Source organism: Lynx rufus, unplaced genomic scaffold, assembly GCF_022079265.1.
Source record: "Lynx rufus isolate CCGP_SWC_20201006 ecotype Redwood Valley unplaced genomic scaffold, mLynRuf1.p SCAF_49, whole genome shotgun sequence".
In the NCBI taxonomy this organism is placed as follows: domain Eukaryota; kingdom Metazoa; phylum Chordata; class Mammalia; order Carnivora; family Felidae; genus Lynx; species Lynx rufus.
In genome coordinates, this window is record NW_025814866.1 from 339,969 (window position 1) to 359,891 (window position 19,923).

Sequence of the window (19,923 nt, forward strand, 5' to 3'; positions counted from 1 at the left end):
AGCTTGAGTGGGGGAGGAGCACAGAGAGGCGGAGGCACAGAATCCGAAGCAGGCTCCAGGCTCTGAGCGGTCAGCACAGAGCCCGACGCGGGGCTCGAACTCACAAACCATGAGATCATGACCTGAGCCAAAGTCGGACGCTCAACCGACTGAGCCACCCAGCGCCCCCATCTGATTTTTTGTTAAGCGGCTAATCTGGCTGTGGTAAGCAGAGCAGACTAGAGGGGATGAGAGCACTAGCAGAGACCAAGAGGAGGCTGTCACGTCTCTGGGACGGAGAGGATGGGAGCTTGGCAAGAGTAATGGAGGGGCAGAGAGAGAAGGCTAGACAGACCAGAGGCTGCTGCCTCAGCGTTGGTCCAGGACTGATGTTTTGACCAGCTGTCGTGATGCCAGCATGGGGGCAGGGGTCCTGGGAGCATTGGAACTGAGAAGTTGGAGCCAGAGCCAGAGCTGGGGCAGCCAGGGAGACGAGGGACCAGCCCACAGCACGACCCTGGGACTCAGCTGCATTCCCTCGTTTGGTCACTCACGGAAGTCCTGGAGAGCCTGCCTGGGCTGGCACCCAGTGGTGAAAGAAACGAGGTCGAGGTCCCTAAATGGCATCGCAGTGTGGTGAAGTCCTCCAGGCTCAGGACAGACCCAGCAAGGGCCATATTTTGGGAGGAAAGTTCTAGAATGGTGCCACAGGAGCAGAAGGTATCAAGGGAAAGGGAGGGATGCCTTGGGGACCAGGAGAATGGTGACACAGAGTGATAAGAGGAACCACTGGCCATGAGCGAACTGAAGAATACAAAAAGAGCTGTTTAAATAAATTTTAAAGGCAATGACTTTCTTGCAAATGCGACGTTGCCAGCCAGCAGTCTCTTGCTGAAATGCTTTCATCCTTAGGGGGGAAGGTTGCTTGTGGCTGCTTTTATTCCTCTGAGTTGTCAGGGGTCCTTGGAGTGGTGACCCTCGAGGCTTCCTAAAGCACTTGCTATGGGGCAGGCACTGAGTCAGATTTGGACCCCACCCCCCCCTCCCCCAAGTTCCCAATCCAGTCTGGTCTAGAGAAGATGCAGGACAGCAGGACATGACACAGGCTGATGGATGTTCAAAACGGGGAGGGATGGGGCGCCTGGGTGGCGCAGTCGGTTAAGCGTCCGACTTCAGCCAGGTCACGATCTCGCGGTCCGTGAGTTCGAGCCCCGCGTCGGGCTCTGGGCTGATGGCTCAGAGCCTGGAGCCTGTTTCCGATTCTGTGTCTCCCTCTCTCTCTGCCCCTCCCCCGTTCATGCTCTGTCTCTCTCTGTCCCAAAAATAAATAAACGTTGAAAAAAAAAAAAAGAAAAAAACGGGGAGGGATGAGGCTGGGAGGGAGGCACAGAGAGGGGCACCTGCTTGAGGCTGCTCTGACCAGGAGGTGACATCTAAGCTGAGTCACTCACACTAAATGTTGACAGCACCAATGAGCATCTTCTCTCTGTGGGCTTCCTCCACCTTTACGGTAAAAACTTCAATAATTCGGGGCGCCTGGGTGGTTCAGTCATTAGGCGTCCAACTTCGGCTCAGGTCAGGATCTCGCGGTTCGTGAGTTCGAGCCCTGCGTCGGGCTCTGTGCTGACAGCTTGGAGCCTGGAGCCTGCTTCGGATTCTGTGTCTCCGTCTCTCTGCCCTTCCCCTGCTCATATTCTCTCTCTCTCTCTCTCTCTCTCTCTCTCTCAAAAGTAAATAAATGTTAAAAAAATTAAAAAAATTTTTTTAACTTCAATAATTCATTAGAACCCTTCTGGGCCCTCATCATCCCTATGTCTTCTTAAATTGTTTTATTTTTTTAAATGTTTATTTATTTAGTTTGATAGAGAGAAGAGGGGGAGAGCATGAGCAGGGAAGGGGCAGAGGTAGAGGGAGACAGAAACTCCCAAGCAGGCTCCGTGCTGTCAGCACAGAGCCCAATGCGGGGCTCGAACTCCTGAGCTGTGAGATCATGACCTGAGCTGAAATCAAGCTTAAGTGACTGGGCCACCCAGGCGCCCCTTCTTAAATTGTTTAATAGAATATTGGACATGAAGCAAGACATGTGTAATATCTATATGTTACACAGGTTACATATGCGTTACAGGTATATGTGTCACCTGTTATATGTTACCTGTATATGAAGCATACAATAAAAGGAATCCTCATAAACCCTGCCCCAGACTTCACAGGCCACTGCCAACTCCTTGGCAGGAATCCGGGTCCCCACATCCCATTTTCCTGCCTCCCCACAGAAGTCCTTGCTAGCCTGAATTTGGTATTTGCCGTTCTCTGCTTTTTCTTAGTAGGTTGACCACGTATATATGTGCCCATGTGTCTAATGCCTGCACTCCTCTCTAATCACCTGCATCTCATTTCCACCGAAGTGAGCCCGGACCTGACTTTTGTGGTCATCACTTTGGTCCTGATCATTTTACTAATTGCATTAACCTGTTCCAGCTGTTATGCTAAAATACCACAGACCGGCGGCTTGTAAACAGCAGAGATTTATAGCTCACAGCTCTGGAGGCCAGGAGTCCGAGATCGGGGTTCCAGCGGGGTGGGGCGAGGGCCCTCTTCCAGGTTGCGGGCCTTGATTGTATCCTCACCTGGTGGAAAGGGCCGGGGAGCTCTCTGGGGCCCCTCGGGGGGCACTAATCCCAATCGTGAGGGTTCCACCCTAAAGACCTAAGCACCTCCTCGCGCCCTGCCTTAATACCATTAGGACACTAGGTTTCAACGTATGAACTTGGTGTAGGATGACACAAACACTCAGACCATGGCACCAGTTAAGCATGCATCTCTAAATACGATGGCTTTGTTTTGTCTATTTGGGGACTTCATGTAAGTGAAATTATTCAGTATTATATTTTGCATCATGATTGCTCAAGAAGGGGAGGTTAATGCGAATCATTGCATGATAGCAGTACTGCTGCGTGGCATTCCCCTGGATAAATATTCTGCCAGTGATTGAGGCCTTCCCCTGGTGACGGACATCTGAGTGGTTTCCTACCCTGGTTAGTATGGCTAACGGTGCTGCCTGCAGTTATGTATATGTCTTGTGGTGCACATGCATGTGCATTCCGGTGGGCACACACCTAGGTGGAGAATGGCCAGGTCATACGGTATATGTACCGGGTTGAATAACATCCCTCAAAATTCACGCCCACCTGGAACGTCAGAATGGGACCTTATCTGGAAATAGGGTCTTTATAAATGTAATTACTTAAGATGAGGTCATGCTGGATGAGTTAGAGCAAGCCCTAAGCCAATGGCTGGGGCCTTTTTAAGAAGAGAAAAAGGGGCGCACAGACTCACAGAAGGTCACATGGAGGTGAAGGCAGAGATCGGGGTGACTTTTCTAGGAGCCAAGGGACACCAAGGACCGCTGGCCACCACCGGAGGCTAGGAGGCGGGCGGGAACGGATTCGCCCTCAGAGCCCTCGGAAGGAAACAACCCTGCCCACGCCTTGACCCCGGACTTCTGGCCTCCAGAACCAGGAGAGAATACATCTGTGTTGTTTTAAGCCCCCTCAGCTTGTGGTACTTGGTTACTGTGGCTACAGGAAACTCACGTAGTATATATATTTTCAGCCCTGCCCGTTGTGTTTCCTCTCCTGTGAAATGCCTGTTCTGTCCATCTTCCCATGTTTCTGTTGCATTGTTGATCTTTTTCTTGTTGATTTATGAGGATTTATGAGCTCTTTACATATTCTGCATAGGGCCCTGTGTTGCTTATGTGTGTTACAAATCGCTTCCCTTTTCACTCTCTTTTTAAAAAAAAAAAATTTTTTTAAGTAGGCTCCAGGCCCAATGTGGGGCTCAAACCCACGACCCTGAAATCAAGAGTCAGGTGGTCCACCAACTGAGCCAGCCAGGTACCTCCCACCCCTTTTCACTCTCCTAATGATGTTTTCTGATGAACCAAACTTCTTAATTTTCAAAAGTTAAATTTACCATTTTTTCCTTTATGATTAATGTTTTTAATTTCCTGTTTAAGAAACCTTTCCCTGCCTCCAAGATTATGGAAATATTCTCCTACATTCCCTTCTAGAAGTTGTCTTGTTTTTCACACTTTTATGGATAGTGTGAAGGTAGGGGTCAACTTTCTTTTTTTCCATAAAGATGTCCAATTGTCCCAGTACTGTTTATTGAGACAAACATCCTTTTACCCAGTGTCTTGAAAGAGTGCTTTTGGGGGATAAGAAGCGTCTATGCGGCTGTGGATCAGCTTCGGGGCTCTCCATGCCATGCCAGTGGTCCATCTGTCTATCCAACACCACGGTGTCTCAAGCACCATAGCTTCATACTAAACTCTGACACCTGCTCATTCTTCTCTTTCAAGAGGCTCTTCTCGGGCCATTATGCTTGCATATAAACTTTAGAGTCAACTTGTTATATTGATCAGATTATTTCTAAAATCTTGATTATTTAGGGGCGCCTGGGTGGCTCAGTCGGTTAAGCGTCCGACTCTTAATTTCGGCTCAGGTCATGATCTCGCGGTTGGTGGGTTTGAGCCCCACATCGGGCTCCGCACTGCTGTGGCGGAGCCTGCTTGGGATTCTCTCTCTCCCTCTCTCTCTCTCTTTCTGTGCCTCCCTCTCTCCCTTTCTCTCTTCTCTCAAAATAAATAAATATACATTTAAAATCTTGAGTTTTAAAATTGTGGTAAGGGGTGCCCGGGTGGCTCAGTCGGTTAAGCATCTGACTCTTGATTTTGGCTCAGGTCATGATTTCATGGTTTGTGGGTTTGAGCCCCACATCGGGTTCTGAGCTCACAGTGCAGAGCCTGCTTGGGATTCTGTCTCTGCCCCTTCCCCACTTGCTTGTGCACACACAAGCTCTCTCAAAAGTAAACTTAAAAAAAAGGAAAGTTCCCTCCTATTTATAGTTTGCTAAAATTTTTTTAAACTATGAATACTCTATCAAGTACTCTTTCTGTATCTATTGAAATAACCACATGGGTTTTTTTCCTTTATTTGGTTAATACGGTGAATGGTATTTGTAGATTTCACAATCACAGGACAAGCCAAATTAAAAAAAAATTTTTTTTACATTTATTTTTGAGAGACAGAGTGAGACAGATCGCAACAGGGGAGGGGAAGACAGAGGAGAAGACACAGAATCTGAAGCAGACTCCAGGCTCCAAGTAAGAGTTCGGCACAGAGCCCAATGTGGGGCTCGAACCCACGAACCATGAGATCATGACCTGAGCCGCCCAGGCACCCTGCCAAATTTTGCCGTGAACCTAAAACTACTCTGAAAAATAATTTGTATGAAAAAACCTAATTGCAGAAACATCTATGTGGTAAATATCTGTAGTTGTTTGTTCAAATGGACATATATGAAAAAGTGGTATTACATTTGGACCTGCAAATGGAAATTAGCCAACGGTATGTGTCCCTCCCCGCAAGTGATTTTTTTCCTTTCTGGTTACTTTAAAAAAACCTTTGGGGCGCCTGGGGCAACTTCATGATCTCGAGGTTTGTGAGTTCGAGCCCCGCATCAAGCTCTTTGCTGATTGGCTGGGAGCCTGGAGCCTGCTTCGGATTCTATGCCTTCCCCTCTCTGTCCCTCCCATGCTCATGCTCATGCTCTGTCTCTCAATGATAAATAAACGTTAAAAGAAATAAAAAAAAACCTTTTTGGCACTCCTTTTTTAAAAAAATGTTTATTTTGGGGTGCCTGGGCAGCTCAGTTAGTTAAGCGTCCGACTTCAGCTCAGGTCATGATTTCACAGTTCCTGAGTTTGAACCCCACGCCGGGCTCTGTGCTGACTGGTCAGAGCCTGGAGCCTGCTTCAGATTCTGTGTCTCCCTCTCTGTCCCTGCGTTGCTCGTGCTCTCTCTCTCTCCCCCTCTCTCAAAGAATAAACATTGAAAAATTATTTATTTTGAGAGAGTGCATGCAAGCGGGGGCAGGGCAGAGAGAGAACCCCAAGCAGGCTCTGCGCTGTCAGTGCAGAGCCAGATGCAGGGCTCGATCCCACAAACAGGGAGACCATGATCTGAACTGAAATTAAGAGACGCTTAACCGACTGAGCCACCCTGGTGCCCCCAAACCTCTTACTTTGAAATAAGTAGATTCACACACAATTGCCGTCCTGATCAGGTTCTACCTTTTTTTTCTTCCACATTTCTATTATTTTGCATATTCTGTTTGACCCTGTCAATTTCAGAAGTTCCCACAGGTTTCAACCTGTTCTTGTTCCTGCTGACATAAGTACGATGCTTCATTTCCCTCTATGTTTGGTGATCTTTGTGAAGTCTTCTGGGTTGAGTTTAACTTGTGGATGAACTGGGGACCTAAACCGAGCTCACTTTCCTGCAGAGGATTTGCTTTTGCTTGTACAGAGAGCGCCTCCACCCGTCTCTGCTCCTTTCAAGGGTCTCCGGCTCCATCAAGGTGTCCCGCTTCCCACCTCCCCTCAAAGCACTTGTGGCTCGTGGAGGCTTGCTGGGCCCTTTGGAGACCTCCTCCCGCCTGGAAACAAGCCTGGGGAGGATTCTATTGCTATCTGCTGCTTCTTACCTTACTCGATTCAGCTTTGGAAGCAAGTCCATTAGCTTCGCTCTGCCTCCTTTGCAAAATGAGATTAATCCCTACTTTTGCAAGGTTGTTATGCGGATTACAGGTAACGACTGAAGTTTTACGCGACTGGTGCACACTGAGAGCTTGACGCCCATCTGCTCAAGGGCCCTGGTTGCTCTAAGGGTCCAGCCTTCCAGCAGGTCACCTCCCCCCATCCCCACCCTTATGACGAGGCCAGAGGTAAAACACGACACAGATGCTTTATTGGCTACAAAACATGAAAACCCCGGCCCCAGGGGACTCTGGTGATGCCAGGGAGGTGGAAAAGACAGAGCAGTTGCTGGGCCCCGGCACACGGGTGAGTGGTTGGGTCGCGGGCCCTTGCCGCAGGCTCCATCCAGCTGGATTTCACTTCCAGCAAAAGGCTGCCCTTCTGCTCGCGGCGCGGAGCTGGGCCCTGCCTGAGGACCCCACGCCTGTGGGAAGTGTGGGCGGAAGGAAGAGGTGGCCGACGGCCGTCCCTGAGGACGTGCTGAGGCAGCTCCTGGATCGGGCCTATCGGGTGGATGCCAAGCCAAGGGCCTCATGAAGTCCTGTGCGGACCTCTGGCCTGGCCACCTGCCCCCCTTCAAGTACCCTCCGTCCTGACGCCAGCCCTGGGAGAGGAAGGAGGTCCCTGCCGAAATTTTTTCCTCCTCTCGTGGCCAAGTGGGAGGAGTAGCTGAAACCCTTCCTTCAACCGAAGCAGCTCAGAGCAGAGGGAATGCTCACCAGCTGGGACGTGATCCCTGTTTGGGGTTGTGCACAAATCTGTCTAAAAGAACATATCTGCTCAAAACATCAGTCCGTCCCCCAGTTCAGCTCTGTGCAGGGCAAGAGCCTGGAGACAGCGCTGGCGGCCGGCGGCCGGTGGCCAGGGCCTGGGTGGGAGCTGCCTCTGTCCCGGGCCTGGGGGCCAGCCGCCCCCTTGCAGGAGGAAGTGAGGGCACCGTCTATCTCCCGGGCTGCAGGTGGCCGTGCAGCTGCTCCGCCTGGACCTTCAGGCGCTGGAATTCTTCCTGGATGAAGTCCGTCAGAGCTTTGCGCATCTCCACCTGAGGGGAAGGACTCAGGCTGGCCTGCGGCCCTCAGGGAGCTCTGCCCAGGAGCCCTGGGAGGCTGAGGGTGCCGGGAGAGGCTAAGACAGCTGCCGGGTGGCAAAGGGAAGTGGGGGGGGGGGCAGGGCAGAGAGACAACTCACGGCCGACTTGTTCTCTGCCCGGAGCCGTTCAAGTACAGGCACGGCGCTGAAGGGCTTCCCGATCAGCACGGTGATTTTCTGCAGGGAGACCAGCCACCAGTGGGTGACAGAAACAGGGAGAGTGCCCACAGCCATGGCCCAACCACCCCAGATAGCGAGGAGCCAAGTCCTTCCCCTAACTTGCTGCATGCTCCCTCACGGCCACTCTCCCTCTTTAAGACAAAGTGGCCAGGCTCAGTGCCATTCAATCCTGCGGTCCATGCTCTGAATGTCCTGTCTTATCCAAACCCCAGGGCTCGCCGCCTCCACCCACCCTGATTTCTTTTGCTCTCCTTCTACTGGCCTTGGTGCCAGGAAGTCCCTCTCTCTCTGTTCCACTCGGTCCCCCTGCTGCAGCTTCAAGCTCAGCTCCTGAATCTGGCCTCAGCAGTGCCGAGTGGGAGACACGACGCACACAGTAGACAGACAGACACACGAAGGTCAACAGCCCCTACACACCTGTCCAAAGCGGGGGAAGTAGGGCGGGCTGTTAGGAAGGACATCATTCATTCCTGCAGCACAGTGGACAGAGGCCAGGAAGCGGGCATGGGGTGGAGCACGGTGACCTGGGAACAGATGGAGCCCCGGCCCCCTACCCCAGAGGCCCTCTCCCTGCCAGCCAGGGGAAACCCCCAAGACCTAGGGAAGCCCCTCCTCTCCCGCCCCCACACCCAGGCCACAGCCTTGGCCCAAGACAGGTGCTCACCGACATGCCACAGTGGCAGGATGACAGGGTTGAGATGACACTCGGCAATCAGACGTCCGATTCCTGCCCCGGGGAGAGGCGGGAACATCAGCAAGAGCACAGCTTCAGCGCCAGCCTACAGCCAGGCCACCCCTGCCGTCTTCCGGTTAAAAGCAACTCCCCTGGTCCAGCTCCTCTGCCAGTCGAGCCCTCGTCTCAGCACCTGCCCCCTTCCCACTACAACCAACACACCCATCTGCCCCATCTGCCACCGTCCGACCCAGCCACATGAGGCCAGCAGTGCCTACCCCACTTAAAGCGTAGGAACTCAGAGCTCATGTTCACTTTCCCTGTGGAGAGAGAGGACAGAGATGAGGCTTGGCAGCTGGCACGGTGTGCAACCCCGCCAACTGTACCGACCTTCCGGGAAGATGTGCACCCAGTCCCCATGGTTGAGCTTCTCCAAAATGAAGTCCATTCCCTTCTGGTAGACACCGTCTCCTGCCAAGAGAAGGCATGCGCCATCAGTCCCCGTTCTCTCTGGGCTCCCTCCTTCCCCTGGGAACGAAGCAGCAGCTCAAGGACTTCCTCATCCTCCACCACACCATCCACGTGGACATCCTCCGAGAACTCTCTGGGGACTCAGCCCCGGTTGCGCTGTGCCCTCGACATCCTTTGTTCAGAATATTCTCTAAACTACCTGTCATGTGCAAGGCAGCATCGTTGTCTCAGTCTCCAACTGACATTCTTAACTGGCGATTCCCTCACCAGTCTGCACCCCACCTTCTACCTGTTGGCCCCGCCACAGCCTCGGGCACTGCACCACAGACACCCACAGAATGCGTCCTTGTGGGCTCCTGGATCTGCTCAGCATTCTCCTTGCCCTCCCTCCCTCTCCAGCTCCTGCAGCCTGCTTTCCCCTTGGGACGCACCAGCCTTGTGGCGAGCCTCCCATCTGCTGCCCCCGGCCCAGAGGGCACCGCTCGAGCAAACCAAGTCTACTCACGATCTCCAGCCTCGCTTGGGCCCAGGATCCTGGACAGCAACCCTTTCCTGGGGTCTTGGCTAGGCTTGTGCCCACAGCCATCCCTCCTGGGCCTCCCTGCCCTGCCTGAGCCCTCGGCCACTGCCATCCCTCCCTTCTGCTGACCCCTTCACCCCTCACAGGGCTCTGCTCCCTCTGAAACTAGTCTCTCAGTTATCGAGATCTCTTGGAAAAGGGAGAACATTCGATGGAACACAGTGTCACTGAGGGTTGGGAAAAACTCAGACTGGCTAGGCTGAGAGAAGGGGAGTGGAGCTGCCCTAAGGCTAATAACACTCACCTTGGAGACACCTGGGGACCATGACACTAGACCCAGGTGGCCTGGCATTTGCAGCAACACAGACACACATACCTAATGCTATATACTGGCTTTCAACTGGGAGTCCCTCGGAGACCACTGTGACCACACGTACTAAGAATCTCCTCGATCTTGTCCATATCGTGGACAGTGACAGACAGACTTATCGAGTAGGGAAAGCCATATCATATAGAGGAGGAGACACACATTGGGACTATGTCAGGCCAGTTCACCAAGAAATGGACTTTTAACCTGTTCTCTGCAAAGCCGAGTCTTTAGAAGGTGCTAGTGAGGCATCCAGGGGTCTCAACCCAACCCAATTGGGACCTGGCCTGGCAGCTTCTTCACGGGCTGGAGTTGAGGAGCAATCACCCACCACAGCTTCTCAGGGCATTGTGAGAGCACTGGTTCCCCTACTTCGGGTAGCATTAACTGGTAGGGGGTGGGCTTCAGGGGTGTCATCTCCTTCTGAGCCGCTGGTGCAACTGCACCCAGCTTGAAATAAAAATTCATACTAAACTACAATGCTCCCAAATCTTTGAGACACAGCAAAAGCAGTTCTAAGAAGGAAATGTATAGTGATACAGGCCTAGCTGAAGAAACATGAAAAATCTCAAATAAACACTCTAATTTTATACCTAAAAGAACTAGAAGAAGAAAAACAAAGCCCAAAGTTAGAAGAAAATAATAAAGACCAGAGTGGCGGGGCGCCTGCGTGGCTCGGTCAGTTGGGTATCCGACTTCGGCTCAGGTCATGATCTCATAGTTCATGGGTTCAAGCCCTGTGTTGTACTCTGTGCTGACAGCTCGGAGCCTGGAGCCTGCTTCGGATTCTGTGTCTCCCTCTCTCTCTGCCCCTCTCCTGTTCCCGCTTTGTCTCTCTCTCTCTCAAAATAAATAGACATTAAAAAAAAAAAAAGACAGAGAGGACCCAAATAAATAAAATCAGAAATGAAAGACGAGAAATAACAACTGATACCACAGATACACAAAGGATTCTAAGAAGGGCGCCTGAGTGGCTCAGTCAGTTAAGCATCCAATTGCTGATTTCAGCTCAGGTCGTGGTCCCAGGGTTGTGGGATCGAGCCTCACATCAAGCTCCACGCTGCTGGTGTGGAGCCTGCTTCAGATGCTCTATCTCTCTTTCTCTCTGCCCCTCCCCTGCTTGTGTGCCCTCCCTCTCTCCCTGTCAAAATAAATAAATTAAAAAAATTTTAAATATATTTAACAAAGGATTATAAGAGACTACTATGAAAAATTATATGCCAACAAATTGGACAACCTAGAAGAAATGGATACATGCCTAGACACACAGTCTTTCAAAACAGAATCAGGAACAAATAGAAAAGCTGAACAGGCCGACTACTAGTGACTGATTATTTGAATCTATAATCCAAAAACTCCCAACAAACGAAAGTCCAAGACCAGATGGATTCACAGGTGAATTCTGTCAAACGTTTAAAGAAGAGCTGATACCTATTCTTCTCAAACAATTCCAAAAAATATAAGAGGAAGGAAAGCTTCCAAATACATTCTACAAGGCCAGCATGACCCTGATACCCAAACCAGACAAAGACATTACAAAAAAAAGAGAAAACTATAGGCCGATATCCCTGATGATGGTAAATGCAAAAATCCTCAACAAAATATCAGGAAACCAAAATTCAACAACACATTCAAAGGATCATTCACCACAATCGAGTGGTATTTGTTCCAGGGATGCAAAGATGGTTCAAATATGCGCAAATCAATCAATGTAATACACCACATTAACAAGATGAAGGATAAGAACCCCATGATCATCTCAATAGATGCAGAAAAAGCATTTGACAAAATGCAACATCTGTTCATGATAAAAACCTCAAGAGAGTCGGTTCAGAGGGAACATACTTCAACATAATAAAGGCCTTCTATATGAAAATCCCCCAGCAAACATCGTCCTCCATGGGGAAAAACTGAGACCTTTTCTCTGAAGGCCAGGATCAAGACAACAATGTCACTCTCACCGCTTTTATTCAACATAGTAGTGGGAGTCCTAGCCACAAAAATCAGACAAGAAAAAGAAGTAAGAGGCATCCACGTTGGTAAGGAAGAAATTAAGTTGTCTCTATTTGCAGATGACATGATACTACATGTAGAAAACTCTAAAGACTCCACCAAAAACTGTTAGAACTAATAAACGGAATTCAGTAAAGCTGCAGGATACAAAATTAACACATAGAATCCGTTGCATTTCTATACACTAATAACAAACTAGCAGAAAGAGAAATTAAGACAACAATTCTATTTACAGTTCTACCAAAAAGAACAAAATACCTAGGAATACACTTAACCACGGAGGTAAAAGACTTGTACTCTGAAAACTACAAAACACTGATGAAAGAAATTGATGACAACACAAACAAATTGGAAGATATTCCATGCTCATGGATTGAAGGAATTAATATTGTTCCAACATCTATATGACCCTAGTCTACAGATTCAATGCAATCTATATCAAAATACCAACAGCATTTTTCACAAAACTAGAACAAATAATCCTAAAATTTGTATGAAACCACAAAAGACACCAAATAGCCAAAGCTATCTTGAAGCAGCACAATCCCAGATTTCAAGAGATACTGCAAACCTGTAGTGTAATCAGAGCAGTATGGCACAAAAACACATACAGATCAATAGAACAGATCGGAGAGCCCAGAAATAAATCCATGCTTATGTGATCAATTAATCTACAACAAAGGAGGCAAGAATACACAATGGGGAAAAGACAATCTCTTCAACAAATAGTGCTGGGAAAACTGGACAGCTACATGCAAAAGAATGAAACGGGACCACTTTCTATCACTATACACAAAAATAAACTCAAAATGGACTAAAGACCTGAATGTGAGACCTGAAACTATAAAACTCCTAGAAGAAAACATAGGCAGTAATCTCTTTGTCACTGGCCTTAGCGACCTTTTTCTAGATATATCTCCTCAGAGAAGGGAAATAAAAGCAAAAATAACTCTTGAGACTACGTCAAAATAAAAGGCTTTTGTACAGCACAGCAAAGGAAACCATCAACGAAACGAAAAGGCAACCTACTGAATGGGAGAAGACATTTGCAAATGATATTTCCAATAACGGGTTAATATCCAAACATCCAAACTGTGTAAAGAACCTACACAACACCAAAAAAATCAAATAATCCAATTTACAAAGCCAGACATTTCTCTAAAGACGACATCCAGATGGCCAACAGACCCGTGGAAAGATGCTCAACATCACTCACCATCAGGGAATTACAACTCAAAACCACGATGAGAGATCACCTCACAGCTGTCAGAATGGCTTGTATCAAAAAGACAAGAAATAACAAGTGTTGGCAAGGACGTGGAGAAAAAGGAACCCTCATGCACTGTTGGCGGGAATGTAAATTGGTACAGCCGCTGTGGAAAACAGTATGGAGCTTCCTCAAAAAAATAAAAATAAAAATAGGGGCACCAGGGTGGCTCAGTCTGTTAAGCATTTGACTCTTGATTTTGGTTCAGGTAGTGATCTCATGGTTCTTGAGTTTGAGCCATATGTTGGGCTCTGTACTACAGTGAAGAGCCTGCTTGGGATTCTTTCTCTCTCTCTCTCTCTCCCTCCCTCCCTCTCTCTCTCTCTCTCTCTCTCTCTGTCCCTCTCACTGTCCCCCCTTCTCACTAGCTTTCTCTCTCTCTCTCTCAAAAAACATTAACAATAAAAATAGCATATGATCCAGTAATTCCACTCCTATTAACCAAAGAAAACAAAAACACTAATTTGAAAAGATATGCACCCCTGCTCATTGCAGCTTTACAATAGGCAAGATAGGGAAACAATCCTTGTGTCTATCGACAGATGAATAAAGATGCGGTGTATACGTAGACAGACACAGGCACACACAGCACACAGACACACACACACACACACACACACACACACACACACACAGACATATACACTCAGTGGAAAATTACTCAGCCATAAAAAAAGAATGAGACCTTGCCATCTGCAACAACACGGATAGACCTAAAGGGTATCATGCTAAGTGAAATAATTCAGAAAAAAATAAGTACCATATGATTTCACTTGTGTGGAATATCAAAATCAAAACAAATGGATAAACAAAGAAAAAGCAGAAACAGACCCATAAATACAGAGAACAAATTGAGGTTGCCAGAGGGGCAGGGGCGGAGGGATGGGCAAAATCGATGAAGGAGAGTGGGACATACAGCCTCCCAGCTATGGGATGAATAGAAGTCATGTAGATGGAAGGCACAGCATAGGCAATATAGTCAATGGTGTTGTGATAGTGTTGTATGGTCACAAAATTCACACTTGTGAGTACAGCATAATGTACAGAGTTCCAATCACTGTGTTGTACACGTGGAACTAACGTAACACGTGTCAACTATAGTTCAATGAAAAAAGAAAAAAGAAAAGCTTGTACAGCACCACTTCCATACTTCATGTCATATCATAAGGCCTATGCTGGGGGGATGGAATGTTCTAGAATACAAAAGCCAAGCGTGCCAGATACTTCCTTTGCTTTACCACGTGAGCTCTTGGCTGCACATCGAATACGTTTAATAAATAACCTGTCCCTGCCCACCTTCTCTCGCTCAAAAGTGCTTAGCACTAAGATTTTCTTTTCGGTTTTTAATAGTGCAATAACACTTGGATGCAGACCAAAAGAAGAACAAGACAAGAATTGGACATGGAGGGGGCCTGACCGGCTCAGTCAGAAGAGCATGTGACTCTTGATCTTGGCGTCATGAGTTCAAGCCCCATGTTGGGTATAGAGATTCCTCAAAAAAGGATAAACTTTAAAAATAGCAAATGGGGGCGCCTGGGTGGCTGTCGCTTAAGCGTCCGACTTCGGCTCGGGTCACGGTGTCACGGCTTGTGAGAACTGGGTTGGGCTCTGCGCTGACAGCACAAAGCCCGCTTCAGATCCTCTGCCCCCCTCTCTCTGCCCCTCCCCAGCTTGTGCGTGCTCTCTCTCTCAAATAAACATTAAAAATAACAAATAAACAAGTAAAACATTTCAGAAACGTGCACACGGAAGACGTCTGGGCGAGCTTGCAGAAGAGAGGACCTGAGGCTCAGGGACGGGAGTATCCGAGCAGAGTCCCCATGTCCGAGAGCGGGGTGTGGTAAACAAGACCATGGTCGCTAGCCACAACACTGTAGCTTCCGCTTGTGTTTTAGAGAAATGAAGTCGCCTCCCAAGGCAGCAGCAAGAGCAAGCGCTCAAGGCAGCTGTGTGCCTAGAGTAGATCTCAGGGCCTGGAGGAGTGCGCATTAAAAGCCCTTGACTGAGGTAACTTCATGGCATTTGACCACATTTCACTTTGACCAGAAACAGGACACTTTGCTGCCTTGGTGGCTTGTCTCTCCTTCTGTGCTCTGAGGTGCCATCCGGGCCCCTGCTCTCTGTCTGTTCTCCCTCTCTGCCATCTCTCCTCTACTTTGGCCACTTTGTCACCGATTGGGTCCCCAACGTCTTCTCAAGTGCTCTTCTGCGCACATCCCACTGCTTCCGGGACGGACTGCTCCCCTCCTCGGGGGACGGCCTCCTCACGTGAAACACGTGCACAGCGGAACTCCCCTCCCCTCCCAACCCCCACACTGCATTCCCTTCATCCCCTCCTCCCAGTGGCTCAGTGTCAGATGTCACCAAGAGTCACCTGTGGGCTGTCTTCTCCTCCCCCCTCCACCATAGCCAATCTATCAACAAGTCCCGTCAACTTTGCGTCCAGAGTGCTGCCCTTGTCCAGCTGTCTGTAGTGGCCCCCAGAGGCCCGCTACCATGCTCTGCTGCCAGGATCACTGCGATAGCCCCTCATCGGGCTCCCTGCCTCTACTGGGCTCTGCTCGCAGCCACCAGCCATGCTGAAGCCAGGGTGCTCTCTGGGAAGAACAGATTTGGAAGCACATCACTACCCAGATGACAGAACAGAGTCCAACATTCTTCACATGATTGTTCTGGAACCTTCACATCTGTCACACCCTCACCTCGCAAGCCTGGTTGTTACCCCAAAGCCCGCAGCGCCCATCACAGACCGATGACGCTGCGGTGCCATCAGCGGGTCTCTTAGCGACACCCTTGAGGGAAGAGGCTGTGGCCAATGCCTCGTGACTTCTAATGCCAGAGCCCCGGCTTCACACAACCCTTAGGCAGTCCCAGGGCACGAGTGCTCCCCAAGAAGCCATCGCTCCTCCGGCAGCCACCGCCACGTCTGCGGCAGCCACGCAATACAACTGGGACTCACACCAGTGGAGCAGCGGCTCCTGGCTCCCTTTGTTCCCAGGCTGTGTGTCCTAGCTGGGTCCCTCCACGCCCAGTGCTGCTAAGCCAGAAGCACTAGCCACAGTCCCCGTTGCAAATAAAGCCCAAAAAGGCCCCAGAAGTGCCTCCCTGCATCTACTCGCCCACGGACCCCTCCTTGGAGGCTCAGCTCACCTCGGCACACAGGCACACACTTGCCCAAGCTGAAGAAGCGGGAGTGTAGTTCTCTGGTGAAGCAGATGTCTGCAGCCGCGGGGGTCCTGAAGAAGGGACAGACGCAGTCATCCCTGGCTCCTGCACCCCGATGCCCTGCCGTCCCCCCAGCATGGCGCCTGACATCAGTGGCGATGTGGAAACGCGGCACAGGAGGGCCTGTGGAACCCCACCCCGTGCCCTGCCTGTACTGCTGGACGCCGCCTCCTGGGCAGAGCAGGAGGAGGGCAAATCTGGGCAGAGACGGGTGAGGCCTGCCAGGCCCACTGCGAGGGGCCCATTCCTCCTCACCAACGCATCAACTTCAGGTTCCAGATGTGGCGGAGTTTCAGGATCCCTAGAGAAGGAAAGGCTTCATGACCCAACCTGCCTTGTCCGCAGGGAGCATCTTGTTCGCTCCCAGTTTCAGGAAATGAGGAACAAGGGCAGCAGCTCTACCATTTGTGCCCAAAGTGCCATGTTACAGACCCTTGGGCTGGACCCTCAGGTTGTCCCTGACTCGTTCTTCTCTCCCACCCCAACCCATATCTTAACAGTCACATCTGGCCTGCCTACCACACTGACATATTTTGACACTGTGTATTCTTGTACACTTGTCCCCCCACTGTTAGCGCCACCACCCGAGTGCAGGTTACTGAACGGCTCTAAAGCCTCCTTGTTGGCCTCCAGGGATCTGCCTGTGGCAACGTACAGACCCTTCTCTGCCTGATGGCCAGGGTGAGCTCGGAAAGGCTGCAATTCGACCAACTGACTTCCCGTGACAGTCTGACCTGCAGTCATCCGTACAGGCCCTGGGCACCCCCTGAGCAAGCCATTTGGGTTACTGGAGACTATGAAGTCAGCAGAGCAGGAACTTCTAGGTGGCGAAGTGGGCTCCCAAATGAGGGGAGTGGAAAGGTACAAACTCAGCCTGGAACAAACCTGGAACCAGGACGCAGGTCTCCCAGCCTGTAGCCTAGACTCTCCTTGCCAGGACACCCTATGGTTCTCAGATGTGTTCCGCTACTCTGTGGGACCTTCGATGGTTTACAGAGGATAGAGGGTTCCACGGGCCTGATGCATCAAACTAAAGAGGCCGTCACATCTTGCCCTGCAGTCACTCCCCCACTTGCTCATTCCCTCCAAATTTCTGAGGCCATCTCCAAATCATGTTCGGAGAGGATACCGACCGGGCCACAAATCGTATTTTGACTCCTGGGGCAGGACACCCCAGAAACAGGAGTGCCAGAGCTATGTACAGAGCCCTGTGAGAAGGGAGTTTGTTCTGCTTTTGTTTGGCGCCCTCCCGGGGTCTCTCCATGCTTCCCTGTGCCCAGAACACTGGTGCCAGGTACCCCAGAGATGAGGGTCATCCATGCAGGACTGGTGATTGGAAACAGTGATGAGGGGCGTGGCTGGGCCTCGGTTCTCGATGAGCTCGTACAGCACCTCCTTGTTGTGGACGGTGAGGTGGTTCATGTACTCTGGGGGGAGAGACGGACTGTGGGGAGGGGTCTTGGCCTCGCTGTCCCTGGGGCCCAGGGCTCCCCCCAGCCAAACTAGCCCCGGCCCGCACCCACAACCCCGAACCCCAACTCTGGCTGGGCGTGGACAGCCGTGGCCGACCCTGCCTCGGCTTCAGGCCCACTCACTGGTCCAGAAGCAGCTGTAGGTGCCCACCAGGCCCATGACGACGCTGCTGGCCAGGGTCCAGGTGAACGGCGGCACCGCGGGGAACGGCCATTTCACACGTAGGGGCATCTCCCCCACCCAGACCGAGCTCCCCCGCTCCGCCCCAGGCGGCCTGGCGCTTCCCCTGCCACGGGGCAGCCTGGGGCGGGGGGCGCTCTAGATCTGTGTCCTCAGCCGCGGGGGAACTGGGTCCCTGACAGGCCCGCGCCACACACGGGCGCCGCGGCTCCGCGCGACCGGGGACTCGACCAAGGTCACCTCGCAGGTCAGGCCAGAGCCGGCCCAGCCCGCCCTCTCGCCACAGACCAGCCGCCACCGGGGTCAGGAGCCAGGGGGCCCAGGGAGAAGCGAGAGGGGCCGGCGGCGGCACCCAGGCGCCCCGCGCCCCGGCCGGAAAGCGAGCCAGCGACGGGGCCCGGCTCCCGGCTGCCTGTCGCAAAACGCTCTCAGGCCGCTTGACGGCAGCGTGGGCGGGCCCGCGGGCTGCGTCGCCCCGCCCCGCTCCAGCGCGAGGTGGAGTCCCGGCCGCTGGAGTGCGCGCTTCATTTTTGTCCCCTTAATTCGGGCACAGAAAGGTCCGAGAGGCAATTTGGGCTACGCAGCACGATTAGCCGACACCGCTAAAGGTCGGAGCCGGCGGGGACCTTACTTTCGCTTTTTTCCCCTTTATTTTCATGGAGGCAAAATTTATATAACGGAATTCGCCGTTTTGTGGTATTTTGATACCGATTTCTGCTATACACCGTATTTTATATATACAACATATATACGATGTTACACATGTTACATTATATAATTTTAAAGGATTAAAATAGTACAGATTTGTACCATATGTGTAGATGTAATATGTAATGTATATGCAGCAACATATGGCATATAATAAAAGAAATACTCTGCATAGTATATGTAATATAGTATTTTATGTCAGTACATTCCCAGTGCCGTCAACCACTATCTCTAACTAGTTACAAAACATGTTTATCACCCTGGAAGAAAGCCTTATATCTGTTAAACAGTCTTTTTGTTTTGTTTTTATTCCTTTTTTAAAAATTTTTTAACGTTCATTTATTTTTGAGAGAAAGAGAGAGAGCACGTGCAGGGGAGGGGAAGAGAGAGAGGGAGACCCAGAATCGGAAGCAGGCTCCAGGCTCTGAGCTGTCAGCGCAGAGCCTGACGTGGGGCTCGAACTCACCAGCGGTGAGATCATGACCTGAGCCAAAGTTGCATGCTTAACCGACTGAGCCACCCAGGTGTTCCTATTCCTTTTTCTTTTTTTTTTTAATGTTAATTTACTTTTGAGAGACAGCGAGAGACAGAGTGCAAGCGGGACAGGGGCAGAGAAAGAGAGGGACACACAGAGTCCGAAGCAGGCTCCAGACTCTGAGCTGTCAGCACAGAGCCCAGTGAGGGGCTTGAATTCGCAAACTGTGAGATCGTGACCTGAGCCAATGTCGGATGCTTAACCAACTGAACCACCCAGGCGCCCCTTTTTAAGTATGTTCTACACCCACCATGAGGCTTGAACTCACCACCCTGAGATCAAGAGTCACATGGTGCACTTAGGAGTCAACCAGACACCCGTGTTTTTTAAATTTTGAAGCACAGTTTTATTGATTTTTAAAAATGCTTCTGGGGAGCCTGTGTGGCTCAATTGTTTAAGCGTGGGACTCTTGGTATCAGCTCAAGTCATGATCTCACAGCGAGGAGCCTGCTTGGGATTCTCTCCCTCTCTCTCTGCCCCTCCCCCACTCACAAGCGCTCTCGGACTCTCTCTCTCTCTCTCTCTCTCTCTCAAAATAAATAAACTTTAAAAACTAAGTTGATTAATGAATAAAACAGTGCTTCTAGTGTTCTCATCACCACTGCAATCCTAATGTGCTCATGCACATGGGTCCGGCCAACA

The 19,923-nt window shown here is 50.6% G+C and overlaps 1 protein-coding gene across 2 annotated transcripts; it reads right to left on the reverse strand.

Moving 5' to 3' along the window:
- Nucleotides 1-6,769: 6,769 nt before the first annotated feature.
- TAFAZZIN (tafazzin, phospholipid-lysophospholipid transacylase) lies at nucleotides 6,770-18,419 on the reverse strand. Of its 2 annotated transcripts, none has more exons than XM_047098406.1 (10): nucleotides 17,981-18,419; nucleotides 17,684-17,812; nucleotides 16,641-16,686; nucleotides 16,311-16,396; nucleotides 8,913-8,993; nucleotides 8,801-8,842; nucleotides 8,514-8,576; nucleotides 8,267-8,373; nucleotides 7,769-7,846; nucleotides 6,770-7,622 (listed from the first exon to the last, which is right to left on the reverse strand). In XM_047098406.1, the coding sequence occupies exons 1-10, from the start codon at nucleotides 18,087-18,089 to the stop codon at nucleotides 7,521-7,523; spliced, it is 843 nt and encodes a 280-aa protein (XP_046954362.1). In that variant the 5' UTR covers nucleotides 18,090-18,419; the 3' UTR covers nucleotides 6,770-7,520. The 2 variants fall into 2 exon arrangements, with proteins under 2 accessions (XP_046954362.1, XP_046954363.1); XM_047098407.1 differs by having other exon boundaries at nucleotides 8,267-8,319; nucleotides 17,981-18,416.
- Nucleotides 18,420-19,923: the final 1,504 nt, after the last annotated feature.

Excerpts from the sequence above, each read along its gene's own strand:
- TAFAZZIN (XM_047098406.1), bottom strand. The coding sequence starts at position 18,089 with ATGCCCCTACGTGTGAAATGGCCGTTCCCCGCGGTGCCGCCGTTCACC. Across the intron at positions 16,397-16,640 it reads AACCTGAAGTTGATGCGTTG|GACCCCCGCGGCTGCAGACA; the intron begins GTGAGGAGGAAT and ends TCCCTTCTTCAG. Across the intron at positions 8,577-8,800 it reads GTTCCTACGCTTTAAGTGGG|GAATCGGACGTCTGATTGCC; the intron begins GTAGGCACTGCT and ends TCCCCGGGGCAG.